General features: G+C 39.6%; 3 protein-coding genes and 2 pseudogenes across 3 annotated transcripts in view; 3 read left to right on the top strand and 2 right to left on the bottom strand.

Moving 5' to 3' along the window:
* The window catches only part of LOC111346825 (uncharacterized), a 551,029-nt gene that overhangs the window by 454,325 nt on the left and 74,099 nt on the right, over positions 1-22,605 (top strand).
* Positions 1,950-2,985, bottom strand: LOC148737169 (uncharacterized; annotated as a pseudogene).
* LOC111319367 (uncharacterized) lies at positions 3,528-4,357 on the top strand. The gene is made up of 2 exons (XM_022922158.1): positions 3,528-3,559; positions 3,685-4,357. Exons 1-2 carry the CDS (start codon positions 3,528-3,530, stop codon positions 4,355-4,357), a joined length of 705 nt encoding a protein of 234 aa, XP_022777893.1.
* LOC148737168 (uncharacterized) lies at positions 4,598-5,764 on the bottom strand (annotated as a pseudogene).
* LOC111319368 (uncharacterized) lies at positions 7,502-16,148 on the top strand. The gene is made up of 2 exons (XM_088749112.1): positions 7,502-7,925; positions 14,088-16,148. Exons 1-2 carry the CDS (start codon positions 7,634-7,636, stop codon positions 14,444-14,446), a joined length of 651 nt encoding a protein of 216 aa, XP_088605238.1. The 5' UTR covers positions 7,502-7,633; the 3' UTR covers positions 14,447-16,148.

Raw genomic sequence — 22,605 nt, 5'->3', positions numbered from 1 at the left:
GATAATGTCACCAATTACTGCCATTCATTTGGAATGGCACCATTTGGGGACTTTTCAGGGAACAATTGCATAATTTACATACCTGGTACTATACATAGAAAAAGATATATAAGGAGTCGTGATAGCTTAAAGTTAGAGACCTTCAGTTTCAGTGAGTTAGTGTTACTACGAGGAGCCTAGAGGAGCAAGAGTCGGATAGAGTTGTTGAAATTATTTACTGGAATCGTCAGCCGTGTGGAAGACTGCCTTTTAAAAGTGTTGTGGATATTGATAAGCGCCAAGGATCTTTAAAGAGAACCGTGAGTTGTGCAGTAGTGCACTGAGAATGAAGTTATAGTATTTATAGAGGGCTGTAAGTTAAGAGGATAGTTATTGTATAGGTATTAATTTCGCTCCGTAGCTAGGTTAAGAGGATAGTTATTGTATTAGTTATTGATATCGCTCCATACTACGTCAGTCAATATATTAGCTGATTTAGTATGGGTTATATCTTTCAGGCGGTTGAGAAAATACCGTAACACTACCTATCATCAAACGATTTACGAGTCTTGAACGACAAATTGTGTTCTTAATTTTAGTTTTAATTGCATTGCATTATTTTTGTTTGGAGTTAAGTCAAGTTTACATTTTTTTAAGCACAGTTACATTTTCATTCTGTAATCATTGCTAGCAATACAGCACGCACGTTTCGCGCCCTTTTTTTCTCTTAGAAGACGCGTGTCCTTTCTTGATGATGTGCCTGTTAATTAATTTGATTTAAAATTGTTTACCTGCGGATTGGCCGTTTCAGTGTAATTTAAATGATAAAGATCATTTGACACCCACCAAGAATGACTGTTTTACCTGTCGTTTATAATTTGACTGGCCTTACGGGCTTGTCAAAATACGGCACAACTCGTAAAAATACTCAGCGAAAATTGTTTGAAGAGCTAACAAAAGGCTGCATGCCTTGAGATTTTCTAAGAAGCCAGAGCCCTATCATACTGACCTAGTGTAGATACATTGTTCATCAATCAGATCTCTTAGTGAACATGCATCACCTATGTAGATATCTTATCGAAGCAGTTCAGAGGAGGGCATTGAAGATTATCTTTCCAAATAATGGTTATGAGGAATCATTTGTTTTGTCTACTCTCCCAACCCTAAGTAAGCGCAGGGATCTTGCCTGCATCAGGTTTTTCAAGGACCTTCACAGGACGAAATATCAAGAGTCCGTAATCGGAAACGTGAAAGAGATTTGTGAAACCGCTGCGGAAACATGACAGGTAACACGTGTATCCGCCGGCGGTTTGGTGACGTTTACTCGTGTTTCCGTTGCTGTGGTAACAATGGAACCGAATCACTTTTTTACATGTTTCCGTCAGGTTTCAGTTGAAGGAAACAAATGTTTCCACATATGTAACTTCATGTTTACATGTGCGGAAACACATGGTAACGTTCCGGAAACATGAATTTTTATATTTCCGTCAGACCGAAACGTTCACGGAAATACAAGGTTACGTTTCGGAAACACGTTCTCCTGTTGTTTCCGTTGACGTAATAGGACAGAATGTCGACGGAAATACGAGGTTAATTGTAGGAAACATTTTTTCCTCGTGTTCCTGCTGATGTATTCAGACTTAGAGGGGAGGAAGTACAATGTTCTGTTTCAGAAACACTTTTTTTGTTTCAGCATGCGCAGTAGTGGTTTTTTCTCTCCCTTTTTCATTATTACAGGACAGGTTAATATGTTGTGATCGTGCGTTTTTCTATGACCTATACCAGACTTATACTGTTCGTTTGCGAAATCTGTGCTTCATTAATATTGTGTAAAATCACACATATACTTCAGTCGATGGATCTGTGACGCATAATTGATTTCTGTTATTTAAAAAGCACATCTTCTTCGAATGTCGTCCTCGTTATTTGAGCAAAATGTGTCTACAATTCCTTTCTTAATAAATGAACATCAATAAAATTTTGCAGCTAGTATATAGAAAATGTCGAATGTACTGAAAAAAATGTCTCGACTTAGTCGCTGCGGACAGCCCAACGCGGGCCGTTAGTTGGGTGAGGGCGTGATCGGGCGTGATGATTCATCCTCAGTCCGGTTGACACGTGCACTTGTACGACGTTGCTTCTCAGTTAGTGCGGCAAAATACGCCTCATCCAGTATCACTTTAATGTTCCTCAGTTTGCTCCTCTCCCATGAAAGTCTTCTGACTTTTCGTGGTGTTGGGCCACTCCTTGGTTCTACTGCCTCTTCTTCGCAGCTTTCTTCCGACGACATATAATGTAATGCGTCTGGGGAAGACAGAATTTCTCGTGCCCTTTTCTTGTCTCCATCAGACAGCACTGTCGAGTTGTTCAGAGTATAGAGTCGTCGAGAACGTTTCTAAAGGGAATAAAAGATCGAGACAGGTGAGAGCCTTGTCGGAGCACTATTGAGAAGTCAAATAACTGCCAAAGTTGCCATAACTGCCAATTAGGTGACACGAAAAGCTCGATTATGAGCTTGCTAAGATTGAAATAGACGAAAGACACAAAAAATCAGCCACTTAGCTCAAGCTTTGGAAGAAAACCATGTTGACATTGTAGCAGTTAAACAGCAGCGGAGGCTGCTATTAAGCAACTGATTTAATACACGCGCAGAGTTGTTACCAAGAAAAAAATAATAACTGTATTAATCATATTTTCTCTTGTTGTACTGGATTTAAGTGACTTGTTTCAAAACATAAGAGACAAAGTAGTAAACGTTAACAATCTGGCCTTATATAATTGATGTAAAATACTTACCCTCTTTAAAGGATTGCTTCGCTTGATTCGCCATCGGTGCTTCTTAAAGCTGTTGTTTGCTTTCCTTATTTTATCATCTCTTATAGATCTCCAATGTTGATGAACCGCACCTAATTTAAAACAGAGTATGTTAGTTGACGAAGCATGCTGTCGACACGAATTAGTAGAAATTACTCCGAGAAAAATTGGTTGCCGCCCAACATTATTCATTCAGCGATAGCACCTTATGGCATTGGCAGCTTTCGACTCGGACTAGGGTTGAGAAACATTTGTTCAAAGCCCTGAAAACTTTTTAACTTTAAAGAATTGCGATTAGGTTGAAAAGTTTAAAAATTAAAAACCATCTTGGTTAAAGGTTTAAGACAAATGCTACGACATTTCGACGTTCGCTTAGCGTCATTATTAAGTCAATAATGATTATTATTTCTGTGTAAGTTTAAATAAAAATTGACTTGACTTAACTTGAATGAGTGAAGTGAGAACGAACATAAATATAAAAGAATGTTTTGCGAAGGCGACGGCGACCGGAAGAGACCTTTTGTTCCGGACGAACGTGAGAACCTTTATCAGTTTTGGCGTTGTATCCAGAACGTGAGTATTTTTCCCTCGCTAGCTTGTCTCAAACTTGTTATAACATTTTATTTTGTTCTTGTTAGTTTTTTAGAGTTATTTTATTTCACGTTGTTCAAATTGTATACTCAAACATAGATAAACACACGGACATTTTCAATTCTCGTAGCTTTGGGGAAAAGATGTCGGCGCTCGCTTCCGATGGAAAGCCAAAGTAAGCTTAACTATTGAGTCTTTCGAAGAAATTTCAGCGGAAAATATCTTTATGTTTGTCTTAATAAGTTTACATTATTCCTCGACCATCGGTCAAATAGATGAATTGTCGTAATTTGCTTTTAGAGCTATGGAGTGGACTGAAGATCATGATGTTATTTTGCTTCGAGAAATTCTGGCGAGCGATTTGTTTTCGTTCAAAAATGGAAGTTTTGCCAGGGAAGAAAGGTGGGAATCGATCACAGAAAAGTTAAATCAAGTGAAGACACTCTGTTTTCATCTCAAAGATAAAAGGGCAGTAAGAGACCGATGGGTTCTTCTCCAGAAGAAGTATAAGACTAAGATGCATCAAGAAGAAACTGCATGTAGAATATCTGTGGACGACATGTCTGAAATAGATGTTTTGCTTGAAGAATTCGTCGGGAAAGAAGAAAGCTTAAACAAAGTTGGTGATGCTCAGTCAAGAAAGCAAAAAGAAGATAAAAGCAAGGCAGAGGACATAAGGCAGAAAGCTTTAGAGCGATACAGTGAAACGAAAAAGCGCAAGTCAACAGAGAATGGCGATGGATGCCAGGAGAAATCGAAGCGCCAAAGGAGAAGTGCTCGCACCGAACCACTAGTTCAATTCATGCAAGAGAAAGTCAAGACTGAGCGAGAATTACGAGAACAAGAACTGGACCTAAGAAGACTAGAGCAAGAGCAGAATCAGCAAGTGATGGTGACTGTCTTACAGCAACAACAACAAACAAATCAAGCCATTTTGTCGGTTATTCAAAAGCTTCTTGAGAAGAAAGAATGATATTTTCCCTAAGTATTCAGTGATCATTTGTTTCAGCAACAAGACAGGTATTTGTTGAAATTGATGTCTTATTATTTACTTGCGTTTTGTGAATTGGAAAAAAAAACCAAGTTCATTTATTGTTATTGTTACAAGTTTGATCACTTCTGCATTGTTGACCACCAAGAAGAATTCAAGTACTTAATGAATTTATGTTGAATTATAATGGCCTTCATTTCTGCTCGGTTTATAAGAGAGAATTTATCTAAAATAATACGGCAATGAAGGAGGGTCTAGACCAAAAAACTCTCAGGTTTTGTTTCCATATAGGCAGGTACCAGCATTATTAAGAAGTGCACATACAAGATACATTTTTCCCACTCAACTCGTTCCAATTCTCAGGTTTTTCTTAAAGTTTAAAAACTTAAGGTCGTTGATGATGTCACCAGATAGCCACTCCACAGTTACTCTAACAGAACTCATGTCAAAATTGTATTGTTCCATCATCGGTGTTAGGACACCATGGCGAAATGGGGCCTGTAGGTGTATTCGCAGCGGATAGGCGGGATCACCATGAACACTCATGGGTTGGTCAGTTGGGGAAAATGTATTCCTTTCCAATTCCTGGAGAAGATTGGAATCTACCAAGGTGCTTGCATCATGTTTTCTTCCCTCTGCATACCAAAACGGATAAATAAAATTAATAAATGAGATAAACCTTCTGTGGCAGCTTATATTAATTGCATCCCAGTAAACATAACTTACCGAAAGGCCCATACATATTTCCAATGAGTCCATTTGGTAGAGCGACGGACTGAAACTTGAGGGAATGTACCCGTTTATAGCCATTGTACACTATTGTTTGGTGTTGGCCTGGGCGAGAAATTGATCTGACTGTTCCATCAATAAACCCAAAGCAGTTGCTGAGAGGTGCACCCTTTGCATGAGTAACATCTGCATACTCCTGTGGCATTGGCGGAATCAAGATATCAAAATTCCATTGTGAAATAGGATGACCATGGCTCAAAAAAATATGATCCATCATTGTATTGGTAATCATACTTATTTCAGGAACTGGTCTTGCGAAACGATGAATCGTGTCTGGATAGCGACACGGATACGAGAAGCGTTTCAGAAGCATACTAAGCCCTTCAATTCGGTCACACGTTGTTCTTTGTGGACTGCGTATAGTGTCTGGTAATTGAAGGACATTTGCCAATAACGTTATGTCCTGTTTTCACAGTCTGAACTCCGCTAAACACTCTGATTCATCCATCTGGTGGAAATCAAACTTAGGGTAGGAGCTGTAAGGGATTTCTGGATTCTTGGAACTGTAACGTTCGTACAAGGTCAAAAATTCTTCATCACTGATGATTTTACTATCGTACAAAAAAAAAGCAGGTTTCTCATCTCACTGAAGGATGACATGAAATTGTGGTGCATGCCGTTGAAATATGACTCATTAAGGATTATTCATCACATCGCACGCAGCACATGTGGGCAAGATGGTGTAAATCCTGTGTTCTAATTGGCTACTCGAGCAGGCAAGATGGGCCCATCTTACCCGCTCAGGATTGCCCACATTGATCCCGCGCATGAGAAAAATAGAATAAGAACTACGTTCGTAACTCTTGGAAAATTTCGGCGACGGAAAAGCAAAAAGCGGCAGAAGATAGTCAAAACAAAGAAAATAGAAGCAGCTCTCGTGAGTTGTTGTGCCACAAACACAGTTGGCTTTTTTTCCCAGCTCTCGAAGGAAAAAGGTCATTCTTAACTCGTAATAAAGCGAAATCTTTTGTAATATAATAAATCCTTTATTAACCAAGCTTGTCCGGTCAAGATTGCTGGATATTAGCCTTGTTCCTTTTTCAAAATTTTATGCACTTCGACTTCGTCTCGGTCTATAGAAATGCAATGAAAGAACTCGGCCAATATCCAGCCATTTTGACCTCACGCTTGGTTAATAACCCACATACAAATTATTCACACATGAGAAATTGCTCAAATATTATCAGTGCTATTTGTATCATTGTTATAGTGTGTACATACTGCACTGTAATTCAGCTCTGCCTACAAAAGAGTTGATTAAGTATATCTATCTGTCTATCTATCTGTCTATCTATCTATCTATCCACTTCTCTTTGTCTTCTTTTCTTTAACCTACGTACCAGCATGTTAATATCGTGTCAAGCAATAGCTTAAAAATTTAACCTTGCTTTACCACAAGAAGAAAAACCCGATCAAACTGAAAATGTTTCAAAAGATAAGAATTCAACTGTTTTATTAACTTACTAAACCGAATTCTCATAGGGATCGATAATTCCTAATTTCTAAATTCCATGACGTCACGTGAAAAGCAAGAATTAAATCCCCCGGTTCAATAGACCCGGACTCTAAATCATAATTTTACGGTTTGCTCAACTCTCGACTTTTTTCACGCAGAATGGCTGGATATCATCAATTACTCGTTAGCACTGAAGCGCAAAATGTGAATTAATGCAATAGCGCATGGAAAAGCCCAAAGGAAGGGGAGAAAGGACTTAAGCTAGCCCAGTAGCATTCATAAATCTTGCTTTTACGATTTAAAGAAGCAATAAGTTAGAAATCCAAGAGTGGCTTTTTTAGAGGTTGGGTTTATCTATAATTCAAACTTAAGAAGGGAAAGTTTAAAGAAGTATATTAGTAATCTTTGGACTGAAATGAGGAAAAGAAGGGACAGTTTTAGTTGAAGGCCTACTTCAAAAGCGATCTGTTTTAACAAAGAAGATCGACACAACATTTCAATCACAATCAGATGCGATGCTTGATAAACTTTTGGGGAAAAATATTTTCGTGACTAGCGGGTACACGTCCATTGAGAGACAAAGAATTGAATAAATGATCAAATAAAAAAAGTTGAATATTAAATAACTTAATAATTGCTAAAATGGTGAGTAGTTTTAAGGATCAATCTACAAGATTTTAACTGTTCCATGTCCTTTTTGTAGATGCAAATTTACCTCTAATGAAAGAAAAAAGCTAAAACAATTATGGTTATAACGATGTAGATAACTTAACTCTTCCCTTTCAGCTTTTAAGGCCGTTTTTACAAACCTCGACGCCAGTGGAAGAATTGGTCCAACAACGCTAGGCAGTCACTACACAGGACAGGATCATGACGGAGAAGTTACGCTGTCCAGCGGAGTTCAACAGTGGACTGTGCCGTACACTGGTGACTACAGAATAGAAGCAATAGCAGCTGCAGGAGGGTACGATATACGCGCTAACAGTATTCAGTACCGAGGAAGAGGAGCAAGAATGATTGGAACGTTCCGCTTAAACAAGGATGAAGTCATTCAAGTACTTGTTGGTCAAGAAGGAGGAATAAACACGAATTCATATTCTTCTGGAGGTGGTGGAGGAACGTTTGTGGTGAGAGGAGCCAACACACCTTTGATAATTGCTGGAGGCGGAGGAGGGACAGATTCTGCATTGTCAAGACATGAAGGATGTGACGCCAGCACAAACACAACAGGGAATCCTGGATACAAATCATGGTCAGGGGGGAGCAATGGACATGGTGCACAGACTGCTGATGATGGATGGTCAGGTTAGAGTATATCGTGATGATTCCTTACATCTCTGCTTTTCATTTAATGTTATATCGTAATGATATGATAATGTGCGCTCTAATTAGCTTATAATTTCTCAAAAAGAAATAGAGATGGCTCAGACTGACGTCATTGATGGCGAGGAATTACCATCGAGTTTACCCGCGAAGTTTCAAAACTTTCAAGATTGTTTTCCCGTTAACCTTTTGGAGCTCTATTTGAAAAGAAGATGTGCTAAAATGATAGTCGTTTCTAAGAACAATGAGCATCAGGTAACTCTTCAAAGCGACGGAATTGGTTTTGCAGTCGACGATACTTTATATGCCAAACGCGATGCGTGAATGTGGGTGAAAGCAAAACTGAGCTTTTTACTTCGACTGAGGCTTCGCGACGTTGGGGTGAATACTATTCTGAAGAGCTGCTGCATGTATGTACCAAAAGTGTTGTTCAATAGATGATTTTCCTTTTAAATCGTACCATTTTTAAGATTTTCAACACAAAACGACGCAATCTCTGATCGTCAATTCTAGTAACCAACAATTCAAGGGGGTAAATATATCACACGGGACTCGTAAATTTAGGAAATTTCCTCTTAGTTTTCTGAACGGCCGGTATTAGTTTTAATGTTGCATTGATAACTCCGAACGCTCCCGGCTGCGCTTCGAGCAACTCCTCTCTTGTGCTCTCCAAAGTTTCCGCGTGCACCATAACTCGAAATATTCATCGGAGGCACATAAATCTTTAATAAATCTCGGATAAAATATGAATATCCCGAGATAAATAAAAACATATGGGGAGCCCTGAAATATACACATGTGAAAAATATAACTCGCGGCTTACTTTTTAAAGATCATGTCTAAAAATTAAATTATGTAGTTTTAATCTATAAACAATCAACAACATCTAGGTTACTTCTCACATATAAATAGCAGTTCCGCCTTTTTCCCTCAAAACCCCTCTTGACCAGTTCCTGTTCCGTCTGAATATGTTGTAGATAGGCATGCTGACAATAGATTCAGGTTTATCTGGCTCAAGGTGTATCTCGGAGGCGACGCAAACCTCAATATCGTTCTTCTTTAAATGATCTTGAGTGTACAGCCGCTCTAAAGGGGTTCTTTGTTTTAGTTGGGCTACAAATGTTAGTAAATAAAAATTTTGAAACAGCAAACTCGCATTTCGGGCTTTGCTGACTTGTCGATGAGGTCGATTGTCTCGTGTTTCAAATAAGGCAGCAGTCTCGCTGTATACGCTTAGCCGGGGTGTTTGGATGTCTCTGAGTGATAACAACTGGTATCCGATAAGCTTTCGTACTTTCAGAATTAATGCGTCTTCATCCTCCTCTGTTTCTCGAGATTTTCAGAATGCCATGTAATTTCAGAAAATATAACGTGTCGTAATTTTGGTCGACAAGCTCGAGCTCGTGATCGAGGGTCGTCTGGGAGGGTCTCAATAGAGGCGGAGAGGGTGATGTTGACGGTTGACGGTAAAATTTTAAGTCATTTGACGGTTGATAATTAATTTTTTGGAATATTGTTTATCAAACGAACTAAACGCACGAATTTGGCTGTAAATTTTTATAATGACGCGTTTGTAAAGAACTGTTAATTCATGACACCTTTTATTGATAAATGACTAACGTCTTGGGACACCGGAAATATTTCCAAACCGGAAACCAGTTCTGTCGCTAGCCAGTTTTACTTGCGAATAGAAGTTAAAGGACTTCCATAAATGTATTTTTTTGATATATAAAAAATTTTATTATAAAAAATATAACTTGACCCTAATTAAGGCAGTCGCATAGTTCTTAATTAAGGATATCTGAGACATTTGACGGCCAACATTGGTTTGCTTATTTGGCAGCTGACGGTAAAAATATTGCGTTTTTGGGTCAAGGTCATGACGCACGGGCCGAATTCGGCGCGGTCCGTCCTACAGTTTGTGACCGTAAGCCAAATATCTTCCCGTTTAGCCTAATCAAACATGATTAACCACCTCAAAAATTTGGTTTTACACTAAAAGGAGGCGATGCACAAGCGCACACTGAACAATCACTATAAAGATCCTGCAGGAAAAACTTTTTTCTTTGTTTTTTCGTGTCAGAACAAGAAACCCGCAGTTCATTAACCCGTCCGACCATGCACACGTCAGCTTTCACTATGATTTTAAGAGGGGATACGCGCGCCATGATACATATGTGAAAAGTAGAACTTGCTGCGCGTTTATAAAAGATCATATCTAAAAATTAAACTATGTAGTTGTAATCTATAAACATCAAAAACATCTAGGTTACTTCTCACATAAACAGCAACTCCGCCTCTTTCCCTCAAAACCACTCTTGACCAGTTCCTGTCCCGTCTGAATATATTTTAGATCGGTACGTTGACTATTGATTCAGGTTAATCTAGCTCAAGGTGTGTTTAGGAGGCGACGCAAACATCAATATCGTTCTTATTTAAATGATCTTCAAGTGTACAGCCGCTCTAAACTGGTTCTTTGTTTTAGTTGGGCTCAAATGTTTGTAAATAAAAATTTTGGAACAGCGAACTCACATTTCGGGCTTTACTGACTTGGTGTAGATAAGGTCGATTGTCTGGTGTTCAAAATCAAGCAGTGGTCTCGTTGTATAGGCTTAGCCGTGTAGTTTGGCAGTAGTGTCTCTCTGAGTGATGGCCACTGGCATGGTATCCAATCTATAAGTAGTTTACGGTTGGTGGTTAATTAGTTTAGTTTAGTCTATTGAGATTTGCCACTAAAAAATACCATTTACAAGTAAATACTTGAACAGAGACACGCAATAAATAAACAAAAATATAATGGTAGGACTACAGGGCCAGCCCCAATTGACATTTGTCCCCTTAAAAAATACAAAGAATAGAAAAATATGGGTTACATATGCACTTATGTACTTTGTCTATAGAATAAAATAATTTGCAGACCAACTGCGACACTTAGGTAGGGCGGAGTATAAATCGTGAGCTTTTCTGTATAAAACCGCTTAACTCAGGCTTTAAAGTTATGTAAAGAGCTCGCTTGCTTAATGTTGCTCGGTAAATCGTTCCATAATTTAATTGTGCGAGGAAAGAAAGAGTTTGTAAAATACCGCTGAGTATGAGTAAATAAAGGGCGGATGTTTGCAGGATGATGACGTCGGGTTGCGTATGTATGGTTAGCAGGAAGCAGAAGATGGTCAAAACTAGCGTTGATAAGACCTGACCTAATTTTGTATAAAATGACAATATCATGGACTTCTCTTCTGAATTCAAGCGGCAGTAGGCTAAGAGTTCTCAGTCTCGCAGTGTAGCTGGTTTTCCTATCTGGGTGGTTTAGTATAAATTTAGTAGCCCGTCGCTGTATATTTAACAATTATTCCACGAGCGCACGTTGGATATGAGATGATAGATAGCCAACGAGGCGCGTAGTGCCGAGTTGGCTATAATCATCTCATATCCAACAAGCGCGAGTGGAATAATTGTTTTATTAAAAACGCCCCCAAGAAATTATTATTTTGTAAGAAGAAACCGGATTTTTTAGCTCCCTTTTGATTTTAAGCTGACGCGTACGCTTACCATATTTGTAGATTATGGTATATTGGCTAATATACCATAATGGCTAAGCCAATAAAAAGTCTTGAATTGCATTATCCAATGATCCAGTTTTTAATAATTTCTATTAGCCTACGATGCCTACGATGCTTTGCTGTGTAAGGAGACCATACAGAGGATACGTACTCGACGATTGGGCAAACTAACGCAGTGTACATCATTTTCCTAGTTGATACGTTAACATTGTCTCTACCGCATTCACACTTTACAAGACCAAGAACTTTGTTATCCTTGGCACATATCTCTTCGATGTGCGTCGTCCATGATAGTGGAGTAGTGACAGTCACGCCTAAATCCTTGGTGTCAGGAGGCGAGTCCAAGGTCTGGCCGTCTAAATGGTTTGTATGCTTCTCTCTTTGGCGCGAGGCTCTCTTTGACATGTGTAGCACTTTGCACTTGTTTGTGCTGAAAGACATACCATTGTCGTCACACCAAGTTTTGGAATTGTCCAAGTCAGCTTGCAGCAGGGAGGCACATCCATTGGAAACAATAGGGCGATATAGCTTGCTATCGTCCGCAAAGAGGCCAAGTTTACTTTCGTGGGTAATGGAGCACGAAATGTTATTAATGAAGACCAGCAATAAAAGCGGACTCAGGATGAAGCCCTGGCTCCGGTTGTTCAAAGGGCGGATAACGCTATCCAACGGATAAATCGCTATCCAGCGGATAAGTGTTACCAAAACGCACTGCGCTATCCACCGGATAGAGATTTATCCAGTGTATAGCGTTGTCCACCCTTTGAACAACCGGGGCCTGGGGTACTCCTGATGTGAGCGGGAGCCAGTCTGAGGATATGCCGTCAACAACAACTCGTTGGTATTTGTCAGAAAGATAGCTTGAGAACCACAACAAAACTGGACCGGATATACCAAGGAGCTGAGGCTTCGAGAAGAGTAGAATGTGTGGAACCTCATCAAATGCCTTTGACAGGTCAAAATGGATTACGTCCACCTCTTGGCCATTGGCTACTTTGTCTAAACTATCGTGATACACCTCAAGTAGTTGCGTTTCTGTGGATTTTCGTTGTCGTCACACCAAGTTTTGGAGTTGTTCAAGTCAGCTTGCAGCAGGGAGGCACATCTATTAGAGTTGGTGAAGAAAAGACGATAAATGAGGGTAGCAGTGATTAAAGACGCATGGTTCCATAACTTTGGAGACAATGCATAAAAGAGAAATTAGCGTGTAATTCTCCGTTAGTGTAGGATCGCCCTTTTTAAAGACGGGTGCAATGTTCTCGCGCTTCCAATTTGCTGGAAAAGAGCCCGTGGGCAGGGACATGTTAAAGAACCTGCATAATGAAGGGGCAATTTCAGCAGCAGTATGTTTTAGGAGTGAACCGGGGATATCATCTGGTCTACCGGCCTTACTCGGATCAATATTCGACAAAGCATCCATCACTTTAGCAACTGTAACATTTCTTGGAATGTCGTTTAGAAAACAAACTAAACGCGAATTTGGCTGTAGATTTTCATGATGACGCGTTTGTAAAGAACTGTTCGTTCATGACACCTTTTATCGATAACTTACCAAAGTTTTACGACACCGGAGGTGTTTACAAATCGGAAGTCAGCTCTGTCGCTAACCAGTTTTAGCAGCGAATAGAAGTTAAAGGTCTTACATAAACGTCTTTTTGCGATTATCAAAAATTTTATTCGTAAAAAATGGAACTTGATCCCAATTAAGGCAATCGTATGATTCTTATTAAAGGATATCTGAGACATTTTACAGCTAATGTTGGCTTGCTTATTTGACGGTTGACGGCAAAATATTGCGATTTTGACAGTTGACGGTTAATATTTTTGCCATTTGAGGGTTGACGGTTAACCCAATTGAGAACCTCGTAGAGGTCATCTTAACTGTAAATACGAGTCAAGGTAGCGGTAACTTTGTTGGCGGGAGAACAGAAATCATTTGGCTCGAGGTCGTGACGTACGGACCGAATGTAGCACGTTCCGTGCCTCGTGACCGAGAGCCAAATATTTTCCCGTTTAGTCCGACCAAGCTTAATTAACAAGCATCTTACCATATGATCACTTTGAAAATTTGGTTTCAACCTAAATAGGACGCGATGCAAGAGCGCACGCTGAACAATCACAATAAAGATCCTGGAGGAAAAAAAATTTCTTTGCTTTTTCGTGTCAGAAGAAGAAACTCAGCGTTCATTAACTCTTCCGACCTTACAAACGTCAGCTTTCACTTTGACGGTTATTAATGGGATTATGCGCGTGGGGCTGTACGGGTCAAATTATCATCAGGCATAAACCTGCAATTTAGCACTAGGTACTGCGTTAAATCAACTTATAGTATGTTGGACAGGGGAAGTAAGACAAAACAGTTTATACAACTTGGTATTACAGATGCTATATACAAATATCAAACCTCATGGATAGCGGCTCAAGTAAAATGCATTACGCAGGGTTTGGCCAAACTGATACAGGTTTACTGAAGCGTTTTAAAATACTAGCAAAAATTTCCAAAAATCGAATGGGTTACCATCCCGTTGAAATATAGTTTCGCTTCTGTTTACGAAAATCTTGAAATATATTCATTGTATTTCAGGTGGTGGTGGTGGCGGGTTTTACTCAAGTGGAAGAAGTGGAGAGAATTTTAATGGAATAAAAGGATGGGGTGGAGAAGGTGGTAAGGGATTTAATCAGGGAGGGGTGGGTGGAAAACCCGGGTTTAACCATGTCGATGGTGGGTTTGGTGGAGGTGGTGGAGGTTATGGAAGAGGAAAAAGGCAAAAAGAAGGAGGAGGAGGAGGAGGAGGAGGATATTCTGGAGGGAGCAGTGGAAAAGGGACTCCTGATTCCTGTGGGGGCGGGGGAGGCTCTTACAACAAGGGAAACAACCAGGACAATGAATGTTGTTTTAACAACGCTGGTCATGGGCAAGTGACTATTACGTTCCTGGAGTAAAAAAACGTTTATCTAATATGATAATGGCACTATAAATTCAGCTTTCATTGATTGGCATTCTAATTGACTGATAGCACTCATTTAAAAGGCCAAATAAAATGTAAATGTTTAATTTTTAAACCTTCTGAAAAACACAAAAGTCACGCATCTTATTTTTCATTTGGTTTACTTTTAGCCATCATTTCTTTCGTTAATCTATTACATTAACTGAGCTCGGCGCTTTTTTAGAGTTGAAAACTACAGATAGGGCTCTAAAACTTGAGATAATGAAGAAAGTTTTTTTTTCCAGAAGTCGAGTCTCACTCGTTATACTTTTTCACCAGGGTCTTAAGGAAAGGTCACAATATCTCACAGACCAATTATCACACTGTACAACCTAAAACGATTAGAAATAATTCCAGACGATTATATCTTCTGGAAGCCTAGGATTGAGTTTTGCCTGATCTTTCAAATCAATCCTTTGATACGAATCTTCACTGACCTTCTTTTACCGATGTTCAGTGAGATCAGTAAAGATTTTGAGATCAAACAGTAAAGACGCCTATTACAATGTAACAGTCTGGAATCAGTCTGGCTGTTCGAACGTAGCAGTAATCTTAACATTGAAAACGTGTTGTCAAATGATGAAGACTAGCTTGAGGGGATAATGACACGCACGATTTTGTCAAAATTGAGATCCCTCCCGGGCCCATTGAGGAAGGAAATCATTTGCAAATTGGTATAACAACCGGAAAACCCAATGAGTTGCTACGGCAACTTTGTAAATTTGCTTGTGAAATTGTAAATTATGGACCAGAATTAAGTAGGAAGTATTCACAAGTACTTCATTTAACGACAGTTGTTTAAAAGTATCGCTAGCTTCGTAAAAAACTGTTCTTTTAATGTGTGAGGTATGCATACTTTTTTGAATAATGGAATGATATTCCCTATCTCTCTGTAATAATAATTTATATCATACGCTTTGACAGTCTGTTCTGAATTTAAGAAAAACATATTATGTATTTCGTAGGAGTACTTGTTATAAACAGAAATATGTCGTTGCCATCGGCGAAGAAGGTGTCTGTTTGACCCATAACCTTTCCGTTGAATAATGAATTGTTTTAGCCACCTATCAAGCAATTGCAAAAAAGACCACGGCCTCTTACAGGGAGCTAGAAACATTTGGAAAAGAATTATTTTCTTATAAAGATGTTGAAATAGAAGATAAGTGTCAAAAGGGTTTTATGAAATGGCAGCAATGTCTGTGGTGGCCGGGGACATTACTTACATTTACTATTTAACAATTATTCCACGAGCGCGCGTTGGATAGGAGATGATAGATAGCCAACGAGGCGCTACGCGCCTCGTTGGCTATAATCATTTCATATCCAACAAGCGCGAGTGGAATAATTGTTTTATTAAAAACGCCCCCAAGAAATTATTATTTTGTAAGAAGAAACTGGATTTCTTAGCTCCCTTTTGATTTTAAGCTTCTGCGTACGCTTACCATATTTGTAAATTATGGTATATTGGCTGATATACCATAATGGCTAAGCCAATAAAAAGTCTCGGATTGCGTTATCCAATGATCCAATTTTTAATAATAAGAAATATATTGTGAAATAAACAAACGTGAGGTTAAAACTTTCATTCAAAGCTGTTGCTAATAGTTAATACTGGAAACTTAATGCAAAGCTATTAATAAAAAAAAAGTTCTCTAGTATATCGTTTGTGAACTTCATGATCTTGTAATGGAAATATTTCAAATGTCCTTAAAACTGCGGGCAAATAACGTGACATTTTAGATTTAAAAACACGAGAAAAGAAGAATAATAGCAAAGGGACAAACGAAGAGTCAGGGGTCAAGATGACTTTCACACAGGTTGTCCAAACGTACGTCACAACCATCGACAACAGTCCTTCTCAAGACTATGCTCACCCGGACGATCACATGATACTTTCACATGTTACCCCCGGGTTCAAGTCATTTACTGAAGAAACAAACCTTGACAAATAGACAGATTTAAGTGGATGGGGGGAGGGGTGGGGGGAAGAAGGGTTTTCTATATTTCGAGGCACCTCGCTAAGTTACAACTCATCCCTTCCTGCCTACCACCAAACCTTGTCTGTGAGAAAAAGGAGGGGGGGAGGGGGGAGGGTGTCTAGAACAAAAAACATACATTTGAGATGACAATGTCGAAAAGGATTATGACTTGTACGTGTGCCGGACAGACACTTTTCCCTGTGGGAATCTAAGCCAATGACAATATAACTAATATCTGTAACTAATATTTGTTATGTAATATTTGTAATGTTGCTGTTATATCAAGGAAAAAAAAATGTATGCAAGTCTGATTATGGAGTTCCAGATCATAAAAGTGAGTTACCATGAAAGTAAGCTCTCATAGGTTATGGCTGACTCATTTATCGGAAGGGTTAAATCAACGTTGGGCATACCATCGATTCCCGATGATAGCCGGGTGCTCTGAAGATATAAGAAAAAGAGGGAAATTGAAAAGTAAAAATACCACCCTTTATATTTTCCGAAAAATATGCTGAGACAATTGGGTAATATTTATAATTGTGATAGAGGTTGGATACAACGTGCGCTCTCATTGGTCAAAAGGGCGTGCTTTATCAGAGTTTATATTTCAGCACTAAATTTTTTCCGATTCTTATTGTTTTAAATTGATAACGTGACGCGATAGTATCCATCCGTGGAGAGACACTATCAGCCCTTATAGTTCACCACTAAATTTTCTCTGGTTCTTATAGGTTTAAATCGGTTGCGAGTTATTGAAATTTGTGACAGGCTGTAAGCATGAATAAATATTTGATTGACCTGCATTTAGTGGGTTTTGACTGTTTTTCAACTGGTGCGCGGAACAATAATGACAATAGAGCGTTTATGTCTCGGAAGTAGTGGTCTGATAGTTGCCCCATGGAAATTTGATGTTCTTGAAACTAGCATATTTTCCCTCGAAGCTTTGCTTCTGAGGCAAATATTTGTTTTAAGAACATTAAATTTTCGAGGGGCAACTACCAGCCAATAGTTCCTCGACAGAAATACTCTATTGTGTCTGGCGTTTGTTCGTTGATTAATTAAAAGTGAATTTTGGAATAAGTGAGCGGGAAGAAGAACCAATCAAAGGTATGTAGGCACGCCAAGTACCGGGATTTGCAATATTACAACGCGTACAAGGACGAAAATCCTTTAAGAGAAAGCAGAATGGACAACTTGAGTTCCGAAGGCTTTCATGCCTAGTCAGATTATAAAGGTACATACGGTAATAAAAATTGAACACAGCTAACACCTGTCTGGTAGATGTAGTTTCGTGTTTTTGTAATCCATTCGATTTCCCTAGAGCTGAATAAATGAAATCAATCGGCAGTAAATAAGAAAAACTTGGCTTTCACCACGTGACCTCAGTCATTGACAACCTTCGTTAACCGCCATTCCAGGGTTGTGGAGCCCCTCAAAAAGTAAACAAAGACGTTTAGAGAGAGATGGGCGTGAGTTGTAGTGCTATGGCTCTCTGTATAATACTTGGCTGTGGAGCAAAATCTGGAAACAAGGAAAGTATTAGTCTGTTCCGTATACCTATAGTTGTTGAGAAGAACGGTGAAGGTTACAAACAGCTAACAGAAGCTCGCCGAAACGCGTGGATTTCACAGATAAGCCGAGACGACACGAGATCGAAAGACATCTTGAGTGTATTCAGACAAATGATTATAAAATGTTCACTCAAGAAATATTTACAAAATGGCTAGACAGTGGAAATGATACGATAACAGGTAAAATGTGTCTGTCCCAGCGACATCAAATACCATTTAGGCATTACTGTTCATATTTATTACCACTTTTTACTAATCTCTGCAGTATGCACCAAAGAAACTCAATGTTGCAATGGGAAATATGATGTTTAGCCGATTATATATATATATATATATATATATATATATATATATACCCTTAGCTCCGGTTGGAGCATAGGCCATTAACCACTTCCGTCCTCCATCGGGTTCTGTCCTGGGCAAATCTTCCTAAAGTGGCCCAAGTGTGGCCCCAGTTTCTCATTTGGGACTCTACACCTCTTCTCCAGGAGTTCCTGGGACGACCCCTCTTTCTCTTGCCCTGAGGGTTCCAACGTAGTGCCTGCCGGGTGATGTTGTTAGCCGGTTTCCTTAGGATGTGACCTATCCATCTCCACTTTCTCTTTGAGATCTGAGTTATGATTGGTTCCTCGCCTGCTAATTCCCACAGCATCTCGTTCGTTACCCTGTCAGTCCAACTGATTTTTAAAATTCGCCTAAGGCACTTATTGACGAAGGTCTGCAATTTCTGGGACGTTTGGTTAGTTGTTCTCCACGTTTCAGAGCCATAGAGGAGGACTGCTTTGACATTGGTGTTAAAAATTCTAAATTTGGTTCTCCGTGAGATGACATGGGAGGACCACACTTTCCTCAGCATATTGAAAGCTACTCTGGCTTTGTTTATCCTGACCTTGATATCTTCATCGGAACCTCCGTCAATGCTGACTACACTGCCTAGGTAGACAAAAGATGTTACTTCCTCCAAGATGGTATCCCTCACTTTAACTGGTCTGTTGTTGGTGCAGTTGACCTTCATAACCTTGGTCTTACTCACATTCGGATGCAGGCCTAACTTGATGGAATTAGCTGTTAGCCGTGCTGTTTTGTCCTGCATTTGTTGGTTGTTACTTGACACCAGGGCGATATCATCAGCAAACTCTAGATCTTCAAGTTGCTCCAATAAGTTCCACTGGATCCCATTTCGCTGTTCTCTAGTTGTTTCCTTCATGATCCAGTCCATAGCAAGTAGAAACAAAAACGGTGCCATCAAACAACCCTGCTTGACCCCAGTGTTGACCGCGAAGCTATCTGACAATCCACTAGCATGAAGGACTCTGCAAGTCATCTTATCATAGGAATTTTTGATGATTCGAATAAATTTCCCTGGTATGCCATAGTGTCTCATAAGGCACCAAAGAACACTTCTATCGAGGCTATCAAAAGCCTTTTCAAAGTCGATGAAATTAACGTAAAGAGAAGTGTTCCATTCAATTGACTGCTCAATGATTATCCTAAGTGTGGCTATTTGGTCGATACAGGAATGGTCCTTCCTGAAGCCAGCCTGCTGATCTCTTAGTGTAGCATCCACAGCCCCCTGAAGACGAAGCAAGATAATTCTGTTCAGCACCTTGCCTGCCGTTGACATCAAGGATATACCTCTGTAATTCTTGCACTCCCGGCGGTCACCTTTCTTTGGCAGTTTTACAATGTAGCTCTCGTTCCAGTCCTGGGGCATCTCCTCCTCTTCCCATATCTTTCCAAGCAAGCCATAGAGGATATCTGCTGATAGGTCGGGGTCAGCTTTCAGGGACTCTGGAGGTATGTTATCTGGGCCAGCTGCTTTCCCTGACTTAAGCATCTTGATAGAGCGCACAATCTCTAATTTGGATGGCTTCCCGCAGTTCACATTCAGCTCAGCTGAAGCCTCCGGTATTATTGGAAGTTCTGGCGGGGGAGGACGATTGAGGAGATCATTGAAGTATTGTGCCCACCGCTTAAGCTGCTCATCTTCCCTAGTCAAGATATTACCTTCTTTGTCCTTTACTTGGCTGCTAGTCTGTTGAAATTTACCCGCCAACTTCCTGGTGGTATCATAGAGGTCCCTCATATTGCCATGTGCTGCAGCCTCTTCTGCCTTCGTCGCTAGGGTATCATAATATTCCCTTTTATCTTGTTTGATCTTACGATTAGTTAAACCAAAATGCTATATTGAGATATACTTCGATTCTCAGATAGTCTGCATTAACTACCAAATCAACTGATGGATTCATGCTACCCTTTTGATTGCTGGAATGGTTTCTTTCTGTTTGCAATTTCCATCTTTAAAATTGCCTTATAACATTGAATTCTGAGGGGTGATCAAGTGTGCTGGCTACATTCCACAGAGAAACAAGTGGTTCACCAAGTTGTTATACCATTGCAAATGTGGAATTAATAAATATTTGCCAATGTAATTACATCAACATTGTATAAATGATCCAATGATAATTTCTATGGTAAATGAATGGCATATCAATTGATACTATTTTCTTTATTCATCCGGCACTTTTCCAAAAAAATATTTCATCTTGGGAAACTACTTGTTTCCCTGTGAATTCACTGCATTTGGTTTGTAAAGTCATTGTTCACAGAAAAAAAAATTGAATATTAGTGAGACTGTTTCAAATAGTTCACATGTTTTAAAAAAGAGAGGAATGCAGTCTTATTTTTCTGTAGAATCCAGGCTCAAAACATGACAAGAGGACCAGCCAAATGAGGTATCAATACACTGTGAAAATCTTTTCTGAAATGCTTGCATTTAGCTCAATGAGGTATCAATACTTCAATCATTATTTTTGTAATATCTAAATATCAGCATTTGTGACATACAGCTATTTCAGAAAAGATTATCAGTTGGTGATTGAGTAGTGCTCAACTGAGGGAGATTATGAAAAACAGTATAATTTTAATTTTCAGTAACACTGTGAAAATCTTTTCTGAAATGCTTGCATTTAGCTCTGATCAGATAAAGTGTCTGATGCGCACTAGACATTTACTTTCTGACTGGCACAAGGAAAAAACAGCAGAGGGGTATGCTATGTTGCTATGCCACTAGTGTGCATCAGACTTTTACAAAGAAAATGATGTGTGTGGTTCTATGAAATAATATCCATAAATCCCTTCCTCACCTCGTGGAAGGGATTGGAAATTATAGGGGCGTGGGGGTAGTGGTTAGAATTTTTCATATATACTCTGTAAGAGGAGTGGGGGTTGGATGGACATTATCGGGAGTCTTCAAAACTCTGATATTGCCTAGAATTGTGGAAACAAAGAAATGTTTTTTTTTGTGTGTGTGTTTAAGGCATGTTGCCAGATGTGGCCGCCTTTTGGGTACATCAAATATCATATGAGCAGGATTTTCACCAAATGCAAGGTATATTGCAAAAGCAATCGTGAACACACCGCAGTCACTGCCATTGGTCTGTAACAAATCCGCTGACCATCTGGTTGTAAGCCTCCAAGCTTTTGGGGCATTTAAACTGCTGCTTAGTGTAGTAACTAGTTTCCCAAACTAGGTAGCTAACCAAGTCTGTAGCTTCGACAGATGGCAAGCATTCGGGATCGAACTGATCGCTGGAGATACTAGCAGGGTCGACTCCAACTTGTGAGATTTTTTGGAAATATCTCCTCTTAACGTGCGTTTGTAAACCTTTTGCGTACTCAGAAAGCACTGGTATATCTTTAGAAAGACTATCGAGGTCCTCATGGCAGTTTTCCTGTGAAGTATTCATGATCAAATCGAAAAGTACTGCGAGACTCGTGTGAACTGGCTAGCATCAGATTACGCTGCCGAGGGGCTCCATAATGGCGGACACCTAATTATGGATACCCCGTGACGTCAAATGAAAACAGGCAATACACAGTTAGGAGAGCTAGATAACAAATATATTTGGTTGCAGCGCCTATTAAACATGCCAGGCAACACCTCGAGATGCGATTGTTATTGTATCAACTGACCCACCATATCGGACGTGAGAGTCAGACGTGATGCCTTACGATTAGCACTACCTATATTTCAACGTCAAAAAACTCGCACAATGATTGCAGTTGACTGAGTTTTTGCTTTTGTTAATCTTCCCTTGGCAGAGAGTTCGCGAACTTTGAAACCCTAATACAAAAGAAAATTAAACAACCATCAAACTATATTAAAACATGTGCCCTAAACCCTTTTCATAGGAAAAAATTAAGGAAATATTTTTCTAAGGACCGCTCTTTGCAAGTGTGGCGCTAAAAAAGCCATTTGTTACATCTATGCGCGTGTATGAGCCCTTTCGTATATTTTTCATTTCCTGTACTTGTAGCTTTGGTATCACCCGATCTTCCTCTCGCCCCGGACTCACCTGAACCCTTGTACTTGTGTTTTAACCAAGTAGTCATGGCATTATCACAAGACAACAAAGGAGTCATTCCTGTTTCGTGCAGATCCCAGGACGCCGCACCACATTGATCATTTAGCCCTCCAACGTAACAAAGCGCCATCGTAAAATTGTCCTGAAACTTCTCATCGCTATAATTTTACTACTTGATAAGAACACGAACATTTCCAC

Source organism: Stylophora pistillata, chromosome 2 (genome assembly GCF_964205215.1).
Source record: "Stylophora pistillata chromosome 2, jaStyPist1.2, whole genome shotgun sequence".
Lineage (NCBI taxonomy): Eukaryota > Metazoa > Cnidaria > Anthozoa > Scleractinia > Pocilloporidae > Stylophora > Stylophora pistillata.
The sequence above is the reverse complement of the archived record's forward strand: the minus strand, read 5'-3'. Positions and strand labels throughout refer to the sequence as shown.